The 18202-nt window shown below is 42.1% G+C and overlaps 4 protein-coding genes and 1 non-coding gene across 6 annotated transcripts; 3 read left to right on the forward strand and 2 right to left on the reverse strand.

Moving 5' to 3' along the window:
* The first annotated feature begins 105 nt into the window (after positions 1–105).
* LOC115767454 (tetratricopeptide repeat protein 7B) lies at positions 106–4924 on the forward strand. Its single transcript, XM_030711755.1, has 9 exons — positions 106–364; positions 427–709; positions 797–908; positions 969–1905; positions 1967–2515; positions 3717–3844; positions 3905–4018; positions 4074–4270; positions 4327–4924. The coding sequence occupies exons 1-9, from the start codon at positions 238–240 to the stop codon at positions 4457–4459; spliced, it is 2580 nt and encodes an 859-aa protein (XP_030567615.1). The 5' UTR covers positions 106–237; the 3' UTR covers positions 4460–4924.
* Positions 4925–5813: 889 nt separating this feature from the next.
* LOC115767469 (trichohyalin) lies at positions 5814–7777 on the forward strand. The gene is made up of 2 exons (XM_030711775.1): positions 5814–6359; positions 6767–7777. Exons 1-2 carry the CDS (start codon positions 5895–5897, stop codon positions 7775–7777), a joined length of 1476 nt encoding a protein of 491 aa, XP_030567635.1. The 5' UTR covers positions 5814–5894.
* A 418-nt stretch (positions 7778–8195) lies between these two features.
* On the reverse strand, positions 8196–8314 carry LOC115767505. The gene has a single exon (XR_004018386.1). It is a non-coding gene; the product is annotated as a 5S ribosomal RNA (ribosomal RNA).
* A 2539-nt stretch (positions 8315–10853) lies between these two features.
* Positions 10854–13589, reverse strand: LOC115767444 (zinc finger protein 300). The gene is made up of 2 exons (XM_030711741.1): positions 13198–13589; positions 10854–12079 (listed from the first exon to the last, which is right to left on the reverse strand). Exons 1-2 carry the CDS (start codon positions 13544–13546, stop codon positions 11223–11225), a joined length of 1206 nt encoding a protein of 401 aa, XP_030567601.1. The 5' UTR covers positions 13547–13589; the 3' UTR covers positions 10854–11222.
* A 3008-nt stretch (positions 13590–16597) lies between these two features.
* On the forward strand, positions 16598–18060 carry LOC115767462. 2 transcript variants are annotated; one of them, XM_030711768.1, is made up of 3 exons: positions 16598–16716; positions 17162–17353; positions 17835–18060. In XM_030711768.1, exons 1-3 carry the CDS (start codon positions 16653–16655, stop codon positions 17873–17875), a joined length of 297 nt encoding a protein of 98 aa, XP_030567628.1. In that variant the 5' UTR covers positions 16598–16652; the 3' UTR covers positions 17876–18060. The 2 variants fall into 2 exon arrangements, with proteins under 2 accessions (XP_030567628.1, XP_030567627.1); XM_030711767.1 differs by lacking the exon at positions 17835–18060 and adding an exon at positions 17411–17769 and having other exon boundaries at positions 16600–16716.
* Positions 18061–18202: the final 142 nt, after the last annotated feature.

Genomic DNA, 18202 nt, shown 5'->3' on the forward strand with positions numbered 1-18202 from the left:
CTTAATAATGGCCTACTGGCTGAGCGTGTGACGTAATGTGCGGAAGGGAATGTCACACGTAACCTTGAAATCGTAACAGGTGGCAACGCTGTGATTGTCACAAGTGATGTGTGTGTGTGTGTGTTTATACGCGTATGTTGCAAAAAAATTGTTTAATCAAATTAAAATAAGGAATATAAACCCTATTGGAACGCAACAAACGTGCTGGCCGCGTGCAGCTGCAATTAGTGAACCGTTATGGCCAATCGCACGCGCAACAACACGACCAAGGTCGAGGCGCTAATCGAGAGCTGCCGCAGCGAAGGCAAATGGCAACGCGTCATCGAGCTGACGGACGAGCTGAAATCGGGATCACCGCATAACGGTAAAGCGTGTTCTTATATCTAAAATAATTTACCGCAATTCCACCTTTTGACTGCCTTACAGAATGCCTGGCCAACTTTCTGATGGGCGAGGCGCGCCTCGAAAGCTATCTGGAGGAGCATGCGGTGGCCCCCGAAACGAACTTTGGCCGAGCCAAAAGCGGCCTCGCCGACGGCAGACGCTATCTAAATCTCGCTCTCGGCGAGAGCGGCCAAAAGGCGGGCATCGCCCTCGACGCCCACCTGCTGCTGGCCAAGCTGTGCTACGCCTGCGGCGAGTACGAACAGAGTCTGGAGAACTTTGTCAAGGCGGAGCTCAATACGCTCGCTGAGAAGGAGCTGACGCTGTAAGTGGAGCAACTTAACAGACGTTAAGCGGCTTTGCCCGGCAATATTTGCACGCTTTACTCATATATATTCATATTCGAAAACAGACGCAGCCTCAAGATTCTGGCCGAGTCTTATGCCATCAAGGGCCTGTGCCTGGAGCAGCAGGCCTCCAAGCCGACATCCAAATTCAAGAAGGCCGAAAAGGACACGGAAATGGTGCGTGCTGCTGCTCACTCTATTAACTAATTAACCACTACCCCTTCCATTAACTTGCAGATCTGTTGCTTTGAGCGCGCCTCTGATTTGGGTCTGCTCTATCTGCAGGAACACGATGTTGGCTGCGGCGGCAATAGCTCCTCGAACAATTCCACAGCCGGCTCCACGCTGAATGTGAACGCGGGCGTGCAGCAGTCGTCGAGCAGCTTTGCCATTAGCAGCAACCTGCAGAGCAGCAGCGCGACGCTGGAGGTGAGTCGACGCATGGGCGCCATACTGGAGACGGCGCTGCAGCGTGCGCCCATTGTGCTGATCAAGGCGGGCAAGCTGCAGGCGGCCGTGGAACGATATCGCATCATGTTGAATGCCATCGAGACGCGTGCAACGCAATCGTTGCGATTGACGCTCGCCCGCCAGCTGGCCGAGGTGCTGCTGCGCGGCGTTTCGGGCACAATATATGCGCCTCCCTTTACCACCAAATCGGGCGGCAGTACTTTACGTGGCGGCGGCGCCGCCAAGCGTCTGTGGAAGCCGCGGAAATATGCTGCACGTCAGCAATTCACGCCGCGCAATCAACAGGAGGAGATCATTCTCTTACTGCTCATCGCTGAGGCTTTGGCCGTACGGGATACGGTGCTCTCGCAGAGTCCGGAATTTCGGCAGGCGCGTCAACATGCCATGGGCAATGTGACGGCTGTTTATGATCTGCTCACGCTGGCCACCATACGCTGGGGCCTGGTGCAGCTGCTCAACGAATCGTTCGAGAAGGCGCTCAAGTTTAGCTTTGGGGAGCAGCATATCTGGCGACAGTACGGCCTCAGTTTGATGGCCGCAGAGAAGCATGCGCATGCACTGCGCGTGCTGCAGGAGTCGATGAAGCTAACGCCAGGCGATCCGCTGCCCTGTTTGCATGCCTCACGCCTGTGCTACGAGAGCCTCGAGACGGTCAAGCAGGGCCTGGACTATGCGCAGCAGGCGCTCAAGCGCGAGGTGAAGGGTGAGTGGATCTCATCCCAATGAGGCCATATAATGTAGCTATCTTTTGTTTGTTCTGCCAGGTCTGCGTCCCTCGCGCAGTCAGCTCTTCGTGGGCATTGGTTATCAGCAGCTGGCCATACAGTCGACTCTCAAGAGCGAACGCGATGCGTACAACAAACTGGCGCTGGAGTCTCTGGAACGTGCCGTGCAGCATGATGGCAACGATCACCTGGCCGAATACTATTTGTCCCTGCAATATGCCCTGCTCAATCAGCTGGGCGAGGCATTGAGCCACATACGTTTCGCTCTGGCACTGCGCATGGAGCATGCACCGTGCCTGCATCTGTTCGCCCTGCTGCTGACCGCATCGCGTCGTCCGCGTGAGGCGCTGGGCGTGGTAGAGGATGCGCTGCACGAGTTTCCCGATAATCTGCAGCTGTTGCATGTCAAAGCACACTTGCAACTGCATCTGGAGGATGCAGAAACGGCGTTGGCCACCGTACAGCATATGCTCGCCGTTTGGCGGGAGGTATACGAGGCGCAGCTGGCCGCCGACGAGGAGAAGCATTCGGATACCAAGAGCGGTGTCCATTTGGTGCATTCATCACAAATGTCTGACAAGGACTCAAGTAAGTCAAGCTGTCGTGCGTGTGAGGCGCTTGCAGCTAGTTTAAAATCAACAGCAACAACAACAACAACACTTGACACTAATAATAACAATATATATTCTGTACAAAAACACACACACACACACACACACACACACACACACACACACACACACACACACACACACACACACACACACACACACACACACACACACACACACACACACACACACACACACACACACACACACACACACACACACACACACACACACACACACACACACACACACACACACACACACACACACACACATGCATACATATATATTATATATACACATATATATACATATATAAACATCTATTACATCTATGTAACTACCCAACTTCTGCGGAATGTGTCTGTCTAAAAAACCAATTCATAAAACCATACAAAATAATTGTAAGTCTCAATTGCAAATTTAACTCAAAGTTAACACAAACCGCGGCATGCACCGAAGTTTTTTATACTCTTGCAAACGTTATAGTTTTCTAATCTCAAAGTGTGTAGCGCGAGGCAGAGTTTTTCTTAAAGCAAAATTGATTTATCTAAGTAAAATTTTTTATATATTTTCACTTATATTATTATGAAGTTTAATGTTGATTAAACATCTGAACTTCGGCTTCCATTAAATAAATTAAAACTGTAGGATAGGTTGTAGATATTTGTTATCAAATACAAAAAGTATAGAGAGCTTTTTTACCATAAATATTTTGTTAAAATTGATAAACTATATTTTAAATCGTGGGGTTGTAAAAAAACGTATTATATATATTAAATTAGGTTGAACATTTCTAAAAAGTGGAATTTTCAAAATTTAAAAAAGCTCATTAAACAATTAATTGTATTCTTTAGATAAAAAACAAAACAAGTTTATTAATAGAGCATCTGTTTGCAAGTGTGTAAAATGCTTTATTTTATTTAAACTTATGCCTTGCACTGCTTTCAAAACGTTTCTTTCTCCATTTTCCCCCGCTTCTCTTGTGGCTCTTCTCTACTTTATTTTCTATGCGTGCTTTTAACTTTTGCATCTTGTTGCATGCGTCGACTAAACTAGTGCACTTTTTTTGTTGTATATTACAAACATTTTCTCTTCTTGATTTTATACTCTTCCACTTTGCTTGCTCTGGTTTTATTTCGTATTTATAATTCTCAACTTGTTGTTGCCACTTAAAGATTCCGTCTATGCTGCCTCGTTGGCCGCAGTGTCGCGCGTGGAGCAGGCTCTGAGCGAGGCCGCCAGCTCGTTGAGCTCCTTTACGCAACGGCCGGGACCCCGTAGACCTTGGATGCTGCAAATTGAGGTTTGTTTTTGGATGATTTGATAATAATTATTTCAACTGATTTAAAATACACTTATATAGATTTGGCTGCTGCTCGCAGATGTCTACATGCGCATCGATCAGCCGAATGAGGCGCTCAACTGCATACACGAAGCCACGCAAATATATCCGCTCTCGCATCAGATAATGTTTATGGTGAGCTAAGTCTGTGCGTTTGATACCAATTCAATGCTTAACATGCACTTTACAGCGCGGTCAGGTGCATGTTTATTTGGAGCAGTGGCTGGAAGCCAAGCAATGCTTTCTGAATGCAGTTGCCGCCAATCCGAATCATACGGAAGCTCTACGTGCTCTGGGCGAAACGCATTTAATACTGGGCGAACCGCGGCTGGCCGAAAAGATGCTCAAGGATGCTGCCAAATTGGATCCAAATTGCCCAAAGATATGGCAAGTGTTAGGCTTTACAGTTTTGATGCATGCCTCATTTATAAATCTATCTGCAGGTTTGCGCTGGGTCAGGTTATGGAAACATTGGGGGATTTCAATGCATCCGCTGATTGTTTTGCCACCTCGCTGCAATTGGAGCCGTCGTGCCCGGTGCTTCCGTTTACCTCGATACCTTTAGTTTTCGACTAGGCATTTTCTTGTAAATATGCATTTGTTTATTGTTTATCGTTTATGTAGCATACCTCAACTAACCTCAAAGAGAGAAAAAAAGAAGAAGAAGAAAACGAACAGAGCAATATTACTTACTAGACAATTTAACGATATGTATTTTATTTATATAGTTTTTGTTTTTATGATTTTCAATTGTTATTGTCAGTATTAAGGCAAACGTTGATGGTGTAAATTGTGTGTGTGCGTGTATAAATTATTAGCTAGCCCTATTCAAAATGTTTAATGCATAACCACTAAACTAAGCCAACTTATATATTAACAACAATTTAACTGTCTGTAACTGCCCAAGTTCATTCCAATTACTTTGAAAGATGATATCCAATGCGATGAGAAACTTGGCAGCTTATAGAAAAGAAATGGAATTTAATTGTTTTCATAATATATTTATTGCATATTGTTATATACATATACGTAAACCTATACAACCGTATACCAAATATATATACATTAAATGGATACTTGGAATGGAAAGGTTTTGATTTCTAATTTATTGCACCTCGATTTTGTATATACAAACTGAACCAAATCAAGTGTTATCTATAAAGTTTGAAGATAGTAAATATTTTAAAAGAATATACTTAAAGGAAATTACCCGGCATGGTACGGCTCAAATGAATAAGATTTAAAATACCAACCGTATCGAAATGGTTCTCATTCGCCTTTGCTGCAGAATTTGAACCAGCGACTGCTCGCCTGTTAGTTCGACGCTCAGCCACACTGGCCTATAACCTAACTTGACTCTCGATCCAAAAAAAAGGTTCAGTAATTATTAAATTAAATATTTAAAATGGATATCTAATTTTTTAGACACAGTAGGATTCTTTTTTCATTAAATACTAATTTATTTTAATTTATTATATTAAATATTTTAATTAGGATTTGGTATCTTTAAAGTGAATATTTCTGCAATATTTGTTCAAATTGCGTGTGTGAAAGTTTTGTCAGTTTTCTAAATGCCAGATAAAACTTCCGGCTTTCCTTGCAGCTGTCCCTCATATCATTTCCTTTCACTTTTCACATTCTAATTGGAGCAGCTAATTTCCGGCATTAATGGCGGAAAACCTCGGAACAGTTGCCAAAAAAAAAAAAAGAAACGAAACAACAAGCCAAAGTCAAAACAAAAATAACTCCACAACTCGTTAGGCCTGAGCGTTGCCCGGGACAACGTGCGAGCGGGCAATCAATAAAAAAGTAAACAAAAGTAAAAAATGTGGAAAAACGAGGAAAATGCTATTGCAGGTGCGCAGGAATTTGGGTTTACGAGCAGCGCATTGACGTATGGCAGCCGCCGAAATAAATAATACCCAAGTATTCGATTTGGAATGCAAATATAGAGAGTTTGTGCCAGTTTAGGAGTTTGAACCAAATCCCTGCCAATGGGCCAGCCAGCAGGATGACGCCCAAGAAAAAGCGACAGCGCGGCAAGAGTCGCGCCCAGGCCCAACAACATCAACAGCTGCTGGCTGCCCTGGAGCTGACCGACAGCTGCTGCGATATTTGCCACTGCGACTGCTACAGTTCGCACAGCAGCAGCAATGTGAGCGGAGGCCCACAGTCGGCAACGGAACTGCAGCAGCTGGAGCACGAGATACACGCCTTGGAGCAACTGCAGCGCAGCGAGAGCGGCCAGCGGCGCAGGCAACGCAGCGCTTCCAAATCCCCAACCCAGGCAAAGGCCACGCACAATCGACGCGGCTCCGCCGAGTGCCAGACGCGCGTCTCCACAGCCTCCGCCAGAGGCAGACGCTCCAAGAGCGCGGGCAGCCAACGTAGTCAGTCCAGACAGGATACGCCGGAGAAGCCGGACAAACAGCGAACGGGACGTGCGGGCGCGCTGCGCGATTGCCAGATGCTGCAGGTGAGTGTGACCAGTTAGTATATCCATTTTATACCCTTTCAGACAGGTGCGTGATGTTCTTCCTGCAATGTGTAACCACTTGAAGGGCTGTTAAATTATGTACTTAATCATAAAGATGAATCCTTTGTTTACAATGGGGAAAAAGATTATATAAATATATCAATATAATAATATATCAATATATCACTATAGCAATATACCATATATCAATATATCAATAAATCGATATATATAAATATATCAATATATTAATACATCGATATATAAATATATCAATATATCAATATATAAATTCTTCCAGTCTTCTCTAAGCCTAGGCCATATATTGACTAGGGCATTTCATCTTCGGTGTGCCGAAGTATTACCTGCAAAAATCTTCATATCCGTATATTTTTGCTATACTCCAGACTGTGTTTGGTTCACTCAACGCTGTCGATGCCACGACGCTGGCCATCAGCGGCAGCAGCAGATCCAAGTCGAAGTCACAGGAGAACATGGCGTTGGTGCCGCTGGCCCAGAACTTAACGCGCGGCAACTCCTTGTGCGCCTCCATGGCCAATCTGTGCCTGGCGCCAACGGTGCGCGCCGCCTACGCGCAGGTGCCCAGCCACGATCAGAGGATACTCAATCGGATGGCAGTGAAGCGTAGCGAGCGGGCGGCGGACAAGGAGCACGCTTGGCTGGCGCGCAAGTACTGGGAGAATGAGCGGCTGGAGCGTCAATTGCTCAAGTGCGAGCAGCTGGAGGAGTACAAGCGCGCCGTGCACGACAAACAGTTTCAGGACTATCTGATGACCAAGGCGCGCCTCCAGGCGCTGGCCGAGCGCGATCTGGCCGAGCTGCGACGTCTGCGCGGTGCACTGGACGCCAAAGATGCGGCGGCCAAGCAGCGTTTGGATGCGATGCGGCTGGAGCGTGACTTGACGCTTTGCCAGCGCCGCTATGAGGAATCGCGACGCAACGAGGCCGTCAATCTGCAGCAGGAGGAGCAACAGCTGGATGCGACACTGCGGAAGCGTGACACTTGCATGCGGCTCACACAACGTCTGCGCCGGGCGGATGAACTGCGCGCCCAGCTGCTGGAGGGCTATCTGAAGCGGCTGCAGCACGACAATCAAGTGGAGCAGCTGCATCATGAGGAGCACTGGCGCGAGCGCCAGCAATTGGAACGTCTGAAGCGTGAGCAACTGCAGCATGACATCCAAAGGAAACGCCAGCAATCGCAGCGCTTTGTGGACACTCGACAGCGGCGACACGAGGCACGCTTTCGCACTGCCAAGATCTCGGCGAGCCTCAGGGAGCTCGTCCGGCAATCCGTCACACCTGAATCGGCTCTGGATCAGCATTCGAACAGCTTCTATGCCCAGCAGCAGTCACAGCTGGGTCGCCTGCTTTTCAAGAAGGATTTAGCTAAATAGTTCCCCACAGAGTTTTCAAATATGTAATTGTTGTTATTATGTAAATAAAATGCTAGTGTAATATTTATAGATGGCGTCCAGTCTGGGTGGAGATGGGTCAAGAGCTTTGTTTAAACTAATGAAACATTTAACTTAAGCAATTTCCAAGAATATATAATCATATAAGGGGCGCATCTTATAAATGAAAATGTCTCTACAGTGTGGGTGGACCTCTCATTAGGTCCTGCTGCAGTTACTTGCCGGGCGTTTGATGTACCCCAGCAGCAATCCCCGAGTTCGAATCCTGTTGACGGAAACTAAAGAAAATCTGGCAAAGAGAAATATTTATTTTTTATTTTTTGTATTTAAAAAAAATACGATACAAGTAAGACAAGACACTACAATTTGTTTAAGCTATAAAAAAAGATTTGTTAACCGATGCCAACAACACGCGGTGTTCCCAAGCGGTCCCCCATCTAAGTACTAACCGTGCCCGACGCTGCTTAATTTCGGTGATCGGACGAGAACCGATGTATTCAGCGTGGTATGGTCGTTGGCGAAGGTCCACTAACCAAATCCTGATTTTATTCTAAAATCAGGAAAGCGCATTTTTGGCGAAATATGCCCCACAAGGATTGCTTTTGGAACCAGTATGACAATGAGTCGGAAGGTATTTCTTTGGTAAATAAAATGTTAGGATAAGCGATAAGGAAAGATTACAATGGTAAAAAAAAGATTAGTTTTCTATCTGTTAACAAACCAACTATTTTGATTAAATCGTATTAATTAATTTTTTTTTAAATAATTGTCGAAAAATTGAAGTAGAAATTTGGAAATGTCTAGAAAAGAAAAGAAATTTTAAGAGTCTGTAAGCAAGATAAATGTAATATGTGTCAGAATTAGTTAGAACTGCTTTCAGGGAGCATATTTAAAGAATTAATATTTATGCCTTGTGCCAAGTGCTTAGTTGACTTGGACACCAATTTAATTTTAGTAGATTTCGAGCATTTGTTCTTATCTCATATAGTTGTAGGAACAATCAAGACAGTCCAACTAGAACCCAGAGCGAGGGGGAGGGAGACAGATCACGTAGCGGGCGCAACGGCAACTGCGCGACGTGTTGGCCACGGACAAAGGCAATGGGCAAGGCTGGGATCTGGGCTGGGTTGGGTCAATGTCTGGGTACTTGATTCACCTCGCTGGGGGACACACATCGCACTTTGCTGCTATGACTAATTGGCCAGGGCGCGGACACACAATAAGCAAATTTATATGTAAATAGTTACTTTAGAGAAATGCCCAACGAGTTACATTATATGTATTTGTCTCGGACCTGCGGGTGAGTTGGGGTTATCATTGGCGATTGTGACTCAGTTGGAGTGCTCTCTGCTCTCTGGAACTAGCTGAACGCCTCCTGTCGCCAGCCAAACGAATCGCTGACCTAGGCCAGGCGGCGGCGGTCACTTCCCGGTGTTAAATCAAAGTTAATTGGATTAACACTTTTTTTGTGGCTCAAGTCAGGCCCATAATTATGAAATATCTCGTTAGTTTTATTTTCTTTTTCTTCTTTTTCTTTTTGTATACATTATTGTTGTTGTGGTCATTTTGTAATTGAAGCAAATGCGGCCCACAATCAAAATTGTCTTTACTGGCTGTGGCTGTGGCTGTGAATGTGTCTGCTCTGGATGCCTGGCATTTGCTTGTTTACGATCAGACAGTCGGGCACTTGTTTTGATTAAAGGCGTTGATAGTGCTCCCGGTGCACATACATATATTTATATGTATATATATATATATATACAGCACAACACTGAGAACTCAACGTTCAATGGACAGAGTCGTACTTAGTATGCTCTATAAATAAGCTGGAATTGTTATGGCTCGGGCATTTTCCATGCTGATAAGTTTTGACTATCAGCGGAAAATTATTAAATTTTATGGTATGAGAATATTAATATTTATTAGTGTTAAAGATCAACGTTTCTTTTGTGGTTGCAGTTATCGAATAGATATTTAACATAACACAAACATAGCCTGAGCTTAGATAACATAGCACATAGCCTAACATAACATAGCCTATTTAACATAGCTTGAACATGTTATTCGAAGCATGTTAAGTTATGTTAAAAGCGTGCCACTGCCGTTAAAAATTGAATTTATATTTATAGAGGTTAACCGGAAGTAAATATATGTTGAATGGAAACTGATTCATATGATAAAAATATGAACTTGATATTTTAATTGAAAAACTTTAAAATTAAATTTGCAAGCTTTAATTTTCATTTAATTTAATTCTTAATATACAATTTTTTTCTCAAAATTTTCTTCAGTTTCAAATAAAAATTATTTTTTAGGAATATTTGTCTGGAATGTTTAATATAACGAATTCTTTTATAGGGTATGCCTAGTTTAATTTAAAATAAAAAAAAAATGCGAAAGAAATTGCTGGAAAAATTACTTGCGCTTTTTCAACATTCTCTATCTTACATTTTATTGTAGTTGTATTATCTGTGGCAAATATACACTTTTAATTTTTATTTATAATTATTGTATACATTTAATTGTTGGACTTAATAGGTACGATAGGGCATGTATATTTATATAATATATATATATATATATATATATATATATATATATACTATATACATATAAATATACAAAGATGTTAAATAATGCGATAAGCTTGGTTTCGTAAGATTTTAAGCGCGTGCTTCTATCGAAATTAAAGTTATATATTATGTATAATATATAATATATGGTCTCAAGGTCTTTTATATTGTTGCAAATTTGGACGTTGTTATGAAATATTCAAAAATATAGAAGACCCTAATAATTGTTCATTTTTAATGTATTCATTTTGTGGAATGCAGTTTAACTATGCCTAAAAATATTGTGGATAATAAGAATGATATATATATATATATATATATTATATTTATTAATATTTATATTGCTAATAAATAGCTTTGTTTTAGATTATTATATATTTATATAACTATAATAACAATATAATAATATAGATATAACTAAATTAACAGTTTTTCTGTAATGTTTAATGCATATAACTCAATTTAAAAATTAACTGTTTGCTATTTTAAATATTTACTTGAATTCAATTTAGATTTTTAATCAAAAACATTTAGAAACATTTTGCTTGGATGCTCTCAAATTATATTCATATAAATATATATTCAAATTTCTATTCAGATTTGATCTGATGTCATAGCTAATACTTCCAGCTGGTCGACATGTACAGAGCGAAACTTTGAAATTTGCAAAAGCAGATATTCATTTTTAATACGAGCTGAGTTTTTGGGCATTTTAGAATTTTAATGCATTTTTTTCGGATGCTAGTCATTGAATTAGCTAACTTTCTTATGCGTTGTTTTTAGGAAGGAATTTTGTTTATTAATATTTTCTTAGGTAAAAAAAATAAGCTAATTTTTGGTGTTTGAATCGCACACTAGGTCTCAATATCCATGGAGTCTGTGTATTTGAGATTCAGCCGTGCCTCAATAATATTCGAATGCTGTCGCAGAGTGTGATTGTTGAGATTGCCAACGCTCTGATAGGACTTGTCGCAGTAGGTGCAGGCATACGGCTTCTCGCCGGTGTGGACCAAATGATGCGAGTTGAGGTGGCCCCGCGTAAAGAAGGCCTTGTTGCACTTATCACATTTATACGGCCGCTTGGACATGTCTGGATCGTGGGAGCGCATATGGGTGCGCAAATCCGATTTGGTTGGCCACGTTTTGCCGCAGACGCTGCAGTCAAAGATGCGCGGCTTCGTTTCGCCCGTATGCATGCGGGCGTGCGAGATCAATTGGGTGCGCAGCACGAAACGCCGATCGCACAGCTCGCAGGCAAATGGTCGTTCCGTCGAGTGCAGCGATGTGAAATGATAGCGCAGGCTGTGACGCGATGCGAAACTCTTCGAGCACACCTCGCACTCATAGCGCAGCCCGTCGCCCAGTCCGTGCACCGATATCATGTGCAACTTCAGCTGAAAGTTGCGCGTAAATTTCTTCTCACACTCGCTGCACGGACGCAGCGATTTTGGTGTCCTGCTACGCGACGCGCCACCTGTTGTTGTCCCCGTCTTGTTGCGTGGCGCCCTTTTGCGCTTGGGCACATCAACTGGCGCTGGCATGCTGTCCGCTCTGCCGCCCTGCTGCTCCGCGGGCGCATTGCTTGCCTCCAGTTGCTCCAGCGTGGCTGGCAAATGGATGGGCGTGTTCAGTGTCCCGGTATTCCAGCTGGCAAATGTCGTCTCTGGCTGCTCGTAACTGGACCGAAACAAATCCGACAAATCCATGGTACCTGTCAGGTAAGAGAAACACGTTCTTTACTTTGCATATGAATTGCAGTTCTTGTAATTCAAATATCGTATAGGTTTATCTGATAATCTTCTAGGTTACCCAAACATTTCGGCACTATTTATTGAGAGGGCGTGTCACAAAAATATTTTCAGCTTAATAGGGAGGGGCTCTGGACATGGGTTTACAGGCAACCTGCATATTCACTGAGAGGGCGTGTCTCACAACTGTGTGAGAAAAACTGGCTTTACCAACTTTGATCTCTTAAGCAACTTTCTAATAAGGCAGTCTGGAGTAAATATATATAGTCAAATCGCCTAACTCAATTCCGTTGCTCGAAAGGTATTCTTGTTTTGGTTGGTTTTCAATCTATAGCCAAGAACCGTTCCAAAAACAAACCTGAAGAAACTTTATTTAATGAACCAAAAGAAATTGGAGAAGTATATTGATTTTCTGAATATTTCGGATACTCTATTTAAGGCTCTTTATTTGTAACCGAAACCAGCAAATTACAAAGCTGCTAACTGGCTATAGATAGTATTTCAAATAGGATCTTGAGATTTGTTTGTTTGCCTTCGCTTATAGGCTATAAATGCAATACTAGTTCGTTTAAATATTGAGCCGATTACTAGCTAAACGATTTAGTAAACCGTTAAAGCGAAATAGTTTTTTATTAAAGAAGCAATCTATAAACTATAGGATATAGGATAAAGGTCATGTTTGTATTTTCCGAGCAGTTCTTGAGAGAATGTTTCTATGGCAGCTATATGATTTAATAAATATGATATAAGAGTTCAATGCCGATGAAATTTTACTGATAGCGAATTTCGTAATAGCTAAGTTTTGTTGGAGTATCTACAAAAATTTCAAAAATTCAAATTTCTAACGATAGCTTATATGGGAGCTATAGAAAGCTTTCAATTCAATCGAAAGTGGGCCTGATAACGAATTCGCGCTCATGACACGATTTATCAAAATATGTGCCATTATTTCCGAAACAATTATGTGGCAAACTTATGAAGCGGGAATCTTGAAGGCTCTTGACCTAGCGAATGCTACGAAATTCCAAAATGAAACTGAAACGGGATTATGCCCAACATTATGCAAATATTTTGTACTCACCGAAGTCGACCGGTTCCAGCTGCGATGACATGGACGTTGATTTGGCCTGCTCCAGACAGCCGACTTCGCGTTCGAGGCACTCGAGCGCATCGTCCAGTGCCTGCTCGTGCCGGGCACGTAAGATGCGTTCAGATTCCTCGCAGCGCTCCCGGAACTCGAGGGCGTCGTGCAGACGATGCAGGCACAGCTGACATATGACATCGCTGGGCACAATCTGTAGATTGGGCGCCAGGGCGAGCAGCTCGATGCTCAGCTGATTATTGTCACGAATGCTGTGGCACTGCGCCGGCTGCTCCACCAGGCAGCAGCGGCAGACCACGAAGACCGAGCGATTCAGCAGCGGGAACATTATAAATAATACTTAGGACCGTCCGTCCGCTCAGCTGGACCGTTGCTGGACGTCTGAGATGCGAGCGAATAATGACAACGGCCTCTATCAGAGACCCAAGTGCTGCAGCCGGTGCCGGTGCCGCTGCCTCTGACGACGTCGATGCCTCTGCCTCTGCCTCTGCCACTGCCACTGCCACTGCCGCTGCCGGCTCAGGGCGCACCGATAGCCCTTGACATGAGCCCTGGGCGATAAGCGGCCCGGGACTGTCTGTCAACGTTTGCTAATTTACAATCGCTGCTTACTAATTGATTACCATTGAGATCTGAATTGGGGATCGGCTATCTACGGTAACTGCAGCAGCAGCAACAGCTCCATGCGACCTGTTACCACAGGTCTTATCAGTACTGAGTACTCAGTGTTTAGCACTGACTGATGAACTGGTTATCTCATCGTTATATTTCGCTTTGGGTGGTCTTAGAGCTGTTTTTGATACCATCGCCCTATGGATCTTCCAAAAATAGTCGGGCTCTTATCTCTCCTTATCGCTTGGTCGTGTTGAGCTTTGTACCGAGCGGGTTTCCCGCATTCTCTAAATGACACAATTGATTTGTTGTATTCATGTTCTGCTTTTGCCATTCAAATTTTCTAAAAGGATATTTCAAATGGGTTTCCTTCATAGGATATGAAGTGTATATACATTTGACAATCAGCTTAATGAATTTTGTCGGGCGAATTGTAGGCTGTAGGGCTAGTTCCGATTTTCTTAGTGGATTTACAACTGTTAGTATGCTCCTACCAATGCCAACTATTTCCATATATTTTATCAATTTGGACGTATAATATATGTATTCTACTTTGCTAAGAAATCGCTTCCACGACGACTGCTATGAGCTACGTTTGCGAATCAAAATTATGAAAAAAAGTTATCTTGACAAGCATTCTGGTTGCCTTCTCCATATACTCCAAATTTCAAATATCTTAATGTTGTCCGACTCGGTTTTGCGCCGAAAATATACATTTAACTTTTGAAGGTGACCTCGCCTTTGGCAACAAAATGGGTTTGGGTTAGAGGCTCTCTCGAATCCATGGTCAAACTCTAATAGAATGCATTGTACTCCACCTCAGTGAATTTGGCTGGTTTCTGTGTTCAGAAGGGCAGCCAGTCCCAGACAATCTCTGCAACCTTCTTGGTCTTGGGCTTAGCCTGGTCATAATTTTCCTTAACCTTAACATCCTCATCGACATCCTCGACATTATTTTCGGACTTTTCGGCTTCGGCCGCTTTAACCTCGACGGGCACGTCATCATCAACATTATAAGGGGTCGGAAATGCTTTTGTCTTAATAAAAACTCATTTCAGGGTAGGAAAAGAATTGATTGAATTTTTATTTGTATTGAAGCTAGGGGCTGAAAACTTTTAACATATTATAAACAAGAGGTTCTACTCGGGAACTCCCGACTAGGGGATACCCTGAACCCTCTTCTTCCAACATCAAATGCATATATATATTCTATTTTAGAAGCTACATGTCAAGTTTGGTGACTCTAGCTCTTATTATTTACCAAAATTGGCCAAAAAACAGGATATCGATATCGATTGCTGGGAAACGGAGCAAGTTATCGATTATCGGAAACAAACTCTATCTGCGGGGGAACTAGGAGCATCTACATCTAAAATTTCTCTAGTTCTCTAGCTCTTATAGGTTCTGAGATCCTTGCGTTCATACATACGACGGACGGACGGACAGACAGACGGACATGGCTAGATCGACTCGGCTATTGATGCTGATCAAGAATATATATACTTTATGGGGTCGGAGATGCTTCCTTCTGCCTGTTACATACATTTGGCTTTCGCACAAATACAATATACCCTTATACCCATTTTTAATGGGTTCAGGGGCCTGAAAGTCGAGCAAATCAATATATTCAACTACACTCAAAAAAAGTTCGATAATTTTTAGAAAATCGCCATAAAAAAAATCCTTTTCTGAAATTAAAATTATATTAATTTATTTTTGATACAAAGAAAATAACCTTATAAGAATCTATGTAAGGATACACAAACAGCCGATTGATTCAGCTGGATAATACCCTTAACTGGATCGTTGCTGAACGTTTGAAGTGCAAGCGAATAATGACAACGGCCTCTCTCAGAGACCCAAGTACTGCAGCCGCTGCCTCTGCCGACGTCGATGCCTCTGCCTCTGCTGACGTCGGTGCCTCTGCCACTGCCGCTGCCGGCTCAGGGCGCACCGATAGCCCTTGACATGAGCCCTGGGCGATAAGCGGCCCGGGACTGTCTGTCAACGTTTGCTAATTTACAATCGCTGCTTACTAATTGATTACCATTGAGATCTGAATTGGGGATCGGCTATCTACGGTAACTGCAGCAGCAGCAACAGCTCCATGCGACCTGTTACCACAGGTCTTATCAGTACTGAGTACTCAGTGTTTAGCACTGACTGATGAACTGGTTATCTCATCGTTATATTTCGCTTTGGGTGGTCTTAGAGCTGTTTTTGATACCATCGCCCTATGGATCTTCCACGTGAGACACGTCCCTAAATAGTCGGGCTGTTATCTCTTCTTATTGCTTCGTTGTATTGAGCTTTGTTTCGAGCGGGTTTCCCGCATTCTCTAAATGACACCATTTATTTGCTGTACTCATATTCTTATTTTGACATTAAAATCATCTGGAAGGATCTTTAAAATGGTTCACCATTTGGCCTATTTTGAAATCACATTTAGCAGATTGTTTAAGATCCGGGAATTTAATAGGAAGCAACCGTATGTGTTTTTCACGAAAAAAGATGCTTAGGGCTTGCCAGAACATGTACAAAGTCATGGGATTGTGAACATATTAAGGCCTCAGGTACAATTAAAGGATGTTGCATATCAACTAATTTGTTGGCAAGGCTTTAATTAATGTTATATCTCATCAAATTTTAACTAGGTTGAAAATCAAGTCATACCGATTATTTTGCTTACCAAAAAAAAAAATAAAGACCCGAAAATCAAAGCATACTATATTTCGTCTTGATTTGTCAAAACTTCTATAGATAATACACAAAACATATTTTAGAATTCATAACACTTGTATAGTATAACTTGATTCTAAAAGATGCAAAATGTAAGCACCTGTTCAATATTATTTTTTGGGTTTCTGCTGTGCATTTCAAACTGTGGTAAGTGCAGAATTTGATAATACAGATTTTGATAAGATTTAAGTGTTAATAAGAACATTTAAAATAATATAATATAATCATACAAAGTATACGAGTAAGCTAATGTATAAAATATGCAGATCAAGTTTATTTCCTTTTAGCGATAGCTTGCTTTGTTTCCTCAACATCGATAAATATCGATTAGGTTTAATTATTATTTGATATGAAATGTAAAAAAACTCGATTGGAACAGGTCGAATATTATGGAATGTTTTGATAGGGAATCTATAGGTCACTTGGTTTTGCCCCTTGATAAAATATTTTTTACCTAATGTATTAAAGCTCAATGTAGTAATATTTTTATTTAAGTAATGGAATATTTTAAAATCAATTTAACAAAAGGACGTCTAAGTCAGTCTGGTATAGATGTATGAATACACCGGTAACCTGATATAACTATTTGCAGAGGCAAAAAATGTTACAAATAACGAATGTATAAACTGCACCGTATATAGTGGCGATTGCAAAATGAGCACTACGGGATGGGCTGCATTTTGGATGTCCACGGCGGACCAGCGCATAGTTAGGAAACTACGCACCTATACGGACGGGGATCCACATCTAGCTCTATGCGTTATTGATGGTTATGAGATAACAGGTAAATCGAATTATTATCCGTGACAAATGCATCCATTAAATTAACAGAGTACTGCAGCTGAAATAGAAACGTTTATATGCTTTTGGGCGCCATATATGGGCTGTCAGGCTGCTGCCAGTAAGAATTACATAAATATACATCATATGCATCATATAGCTTGTCAAGTATGTGCCAGATATTGCAAATGCAAGAAGCAAAAGATTACTGCGAAAGCTAGTTCGTCTTCCAGCTATTTTGGAATGCCTGGCAAATGCTTAATATTTTGGCCTTTAATATACGCATTCGCTTAACTTGAGCATTTATTCCTAAAGTTGGAAAACTCTCTTCGGAAATAAATATAAAAATACTTATATATATGCACATTTTAAAAATTAAGTATATAACTATGTCTTGTGATCCTAAAGAGAGTCAGTTAAATAATAAAAATAATGCGCTGAGCTGTAGTTAATTTGCAGATCATTTATTTTTCAATTATTTCCAGAACGTAGCGACCCTTTAAAAGGGTCAGTCGAGTTGCTATGAAGCATGGAAACCTTCCAAACTCAAGGAGAACATGTGTGCTTGAGTCGGGTGTGCTTGACTAGGAGATTCCCTAAAGCCAACGCTAACAATATGACATTCAAATGTGTGTAAATTCTAAGATCAGAGATTAACCAGAAATTATATGTTCGAGATCTGTGTAAACTATACGAGAGTATACATCCCCACTTTGGTGCCTGTAACTGTCAAAACTTTAGAGATATGGATAAAGAATCGTATGTCGAATCGGATTCTTATCAATTTAATGGAAGCAAGGCAAGTTATAAATGACTTGATATTTCAAGTCAAGACAGATCGACGAACATGATT

Source organism: Drosophila novamexicana, unplaced genomic scaffold (assembly GCF_003285875.2).
Source record: "Drosophila novamexicana strain 15010-1031.04,08,12 unplaced genomic scaffold, DnovRS2.1 tig00001395-arrow-arrow-pilon, whole genome shotgun sequence".
Taxonomy (NCBI): domain Eukaryota; kingdom Metazoa; phylum Arthropoda; class Insecta; order Diptera; family Drosophilidae; genus Drosophila; species Drosophila novamexicana.

Excerpts from the sequence above, each read along its gene's own strand:
- LOC115767454 (XM_030711755.1), top strand. The coding sequence starts at position 238 with ATGGCCAATCGCACGCGCAACAACACGACCAAGGTCGAGGCGCTAATC. Across the intron at positions 1,906-1,966 it reads GCTCAAGCGCGAGGTGAAGG|GTCTGCGTCCCTCGCGCAGT; the intron begins GTGAGTGGATCT and ends TTGTTCTGCCAG. Across the intron at positions 4,019-4,073 it reads CGCATCAGATAATGTTTATG|CGCGGTCAGGTGCATGTTTA; the intron begins GTGAGCTAAGTC and ends TGCACTTTACAG.
- LOC115767469 (XM_030711775.1), top strand. The coding sequence starts at position 5,895 with ATGACGCCCAAGAAAAAGCGACAGCGCGGCAAGAGTCGCGCCCAGGCC. Across the intron at positions 6,360-6,766 it reads GCGATTGCCAGATGCTGCAG|ACTGTGTTTGGTTCACTCAA; the intron begins GTGAGTGTGACC and ends GCTATACTCCAG.
- LOC115767444 (XM_030711741.1), bottom strand. The coding sequence starts at position 13,546 with ATGTTCCCGCTGCTGAATCGCTCGGTCTTCGTGGTCTGCCGCTGCTGC. Across the intron at positions 12,080-13,197 it reads GCTGGAACCGGTCGACTTCG|GTACCATGGATTTGTCGGAT; the intron begins GTGAGTACAAAA and ends CTTACCTGACAG.
- LOC115767462 (XM_030711767.1), top strand. The coding sequence starts at position 16,653 with ATGCAAAATGTAAGCACCTGTTCAATATTATTTTTTGGGTTTCTGCTG. Across the intron at positions 16,717-17,161 it reads GCTGTGCATTTCAAACTGTG|AGGCAAAAAATGTTACAAAT; the intron begins GTAAGTGCAGAA and ends AACTATTTGCAG. Across the intron at positions 17,354-17,410 it reads TGATGGTTATGAGATAACAG|CTGAAATAGAAACGTTTATA; the intron begins GTAAATCGAATT and ends AGAGTACTGCAG.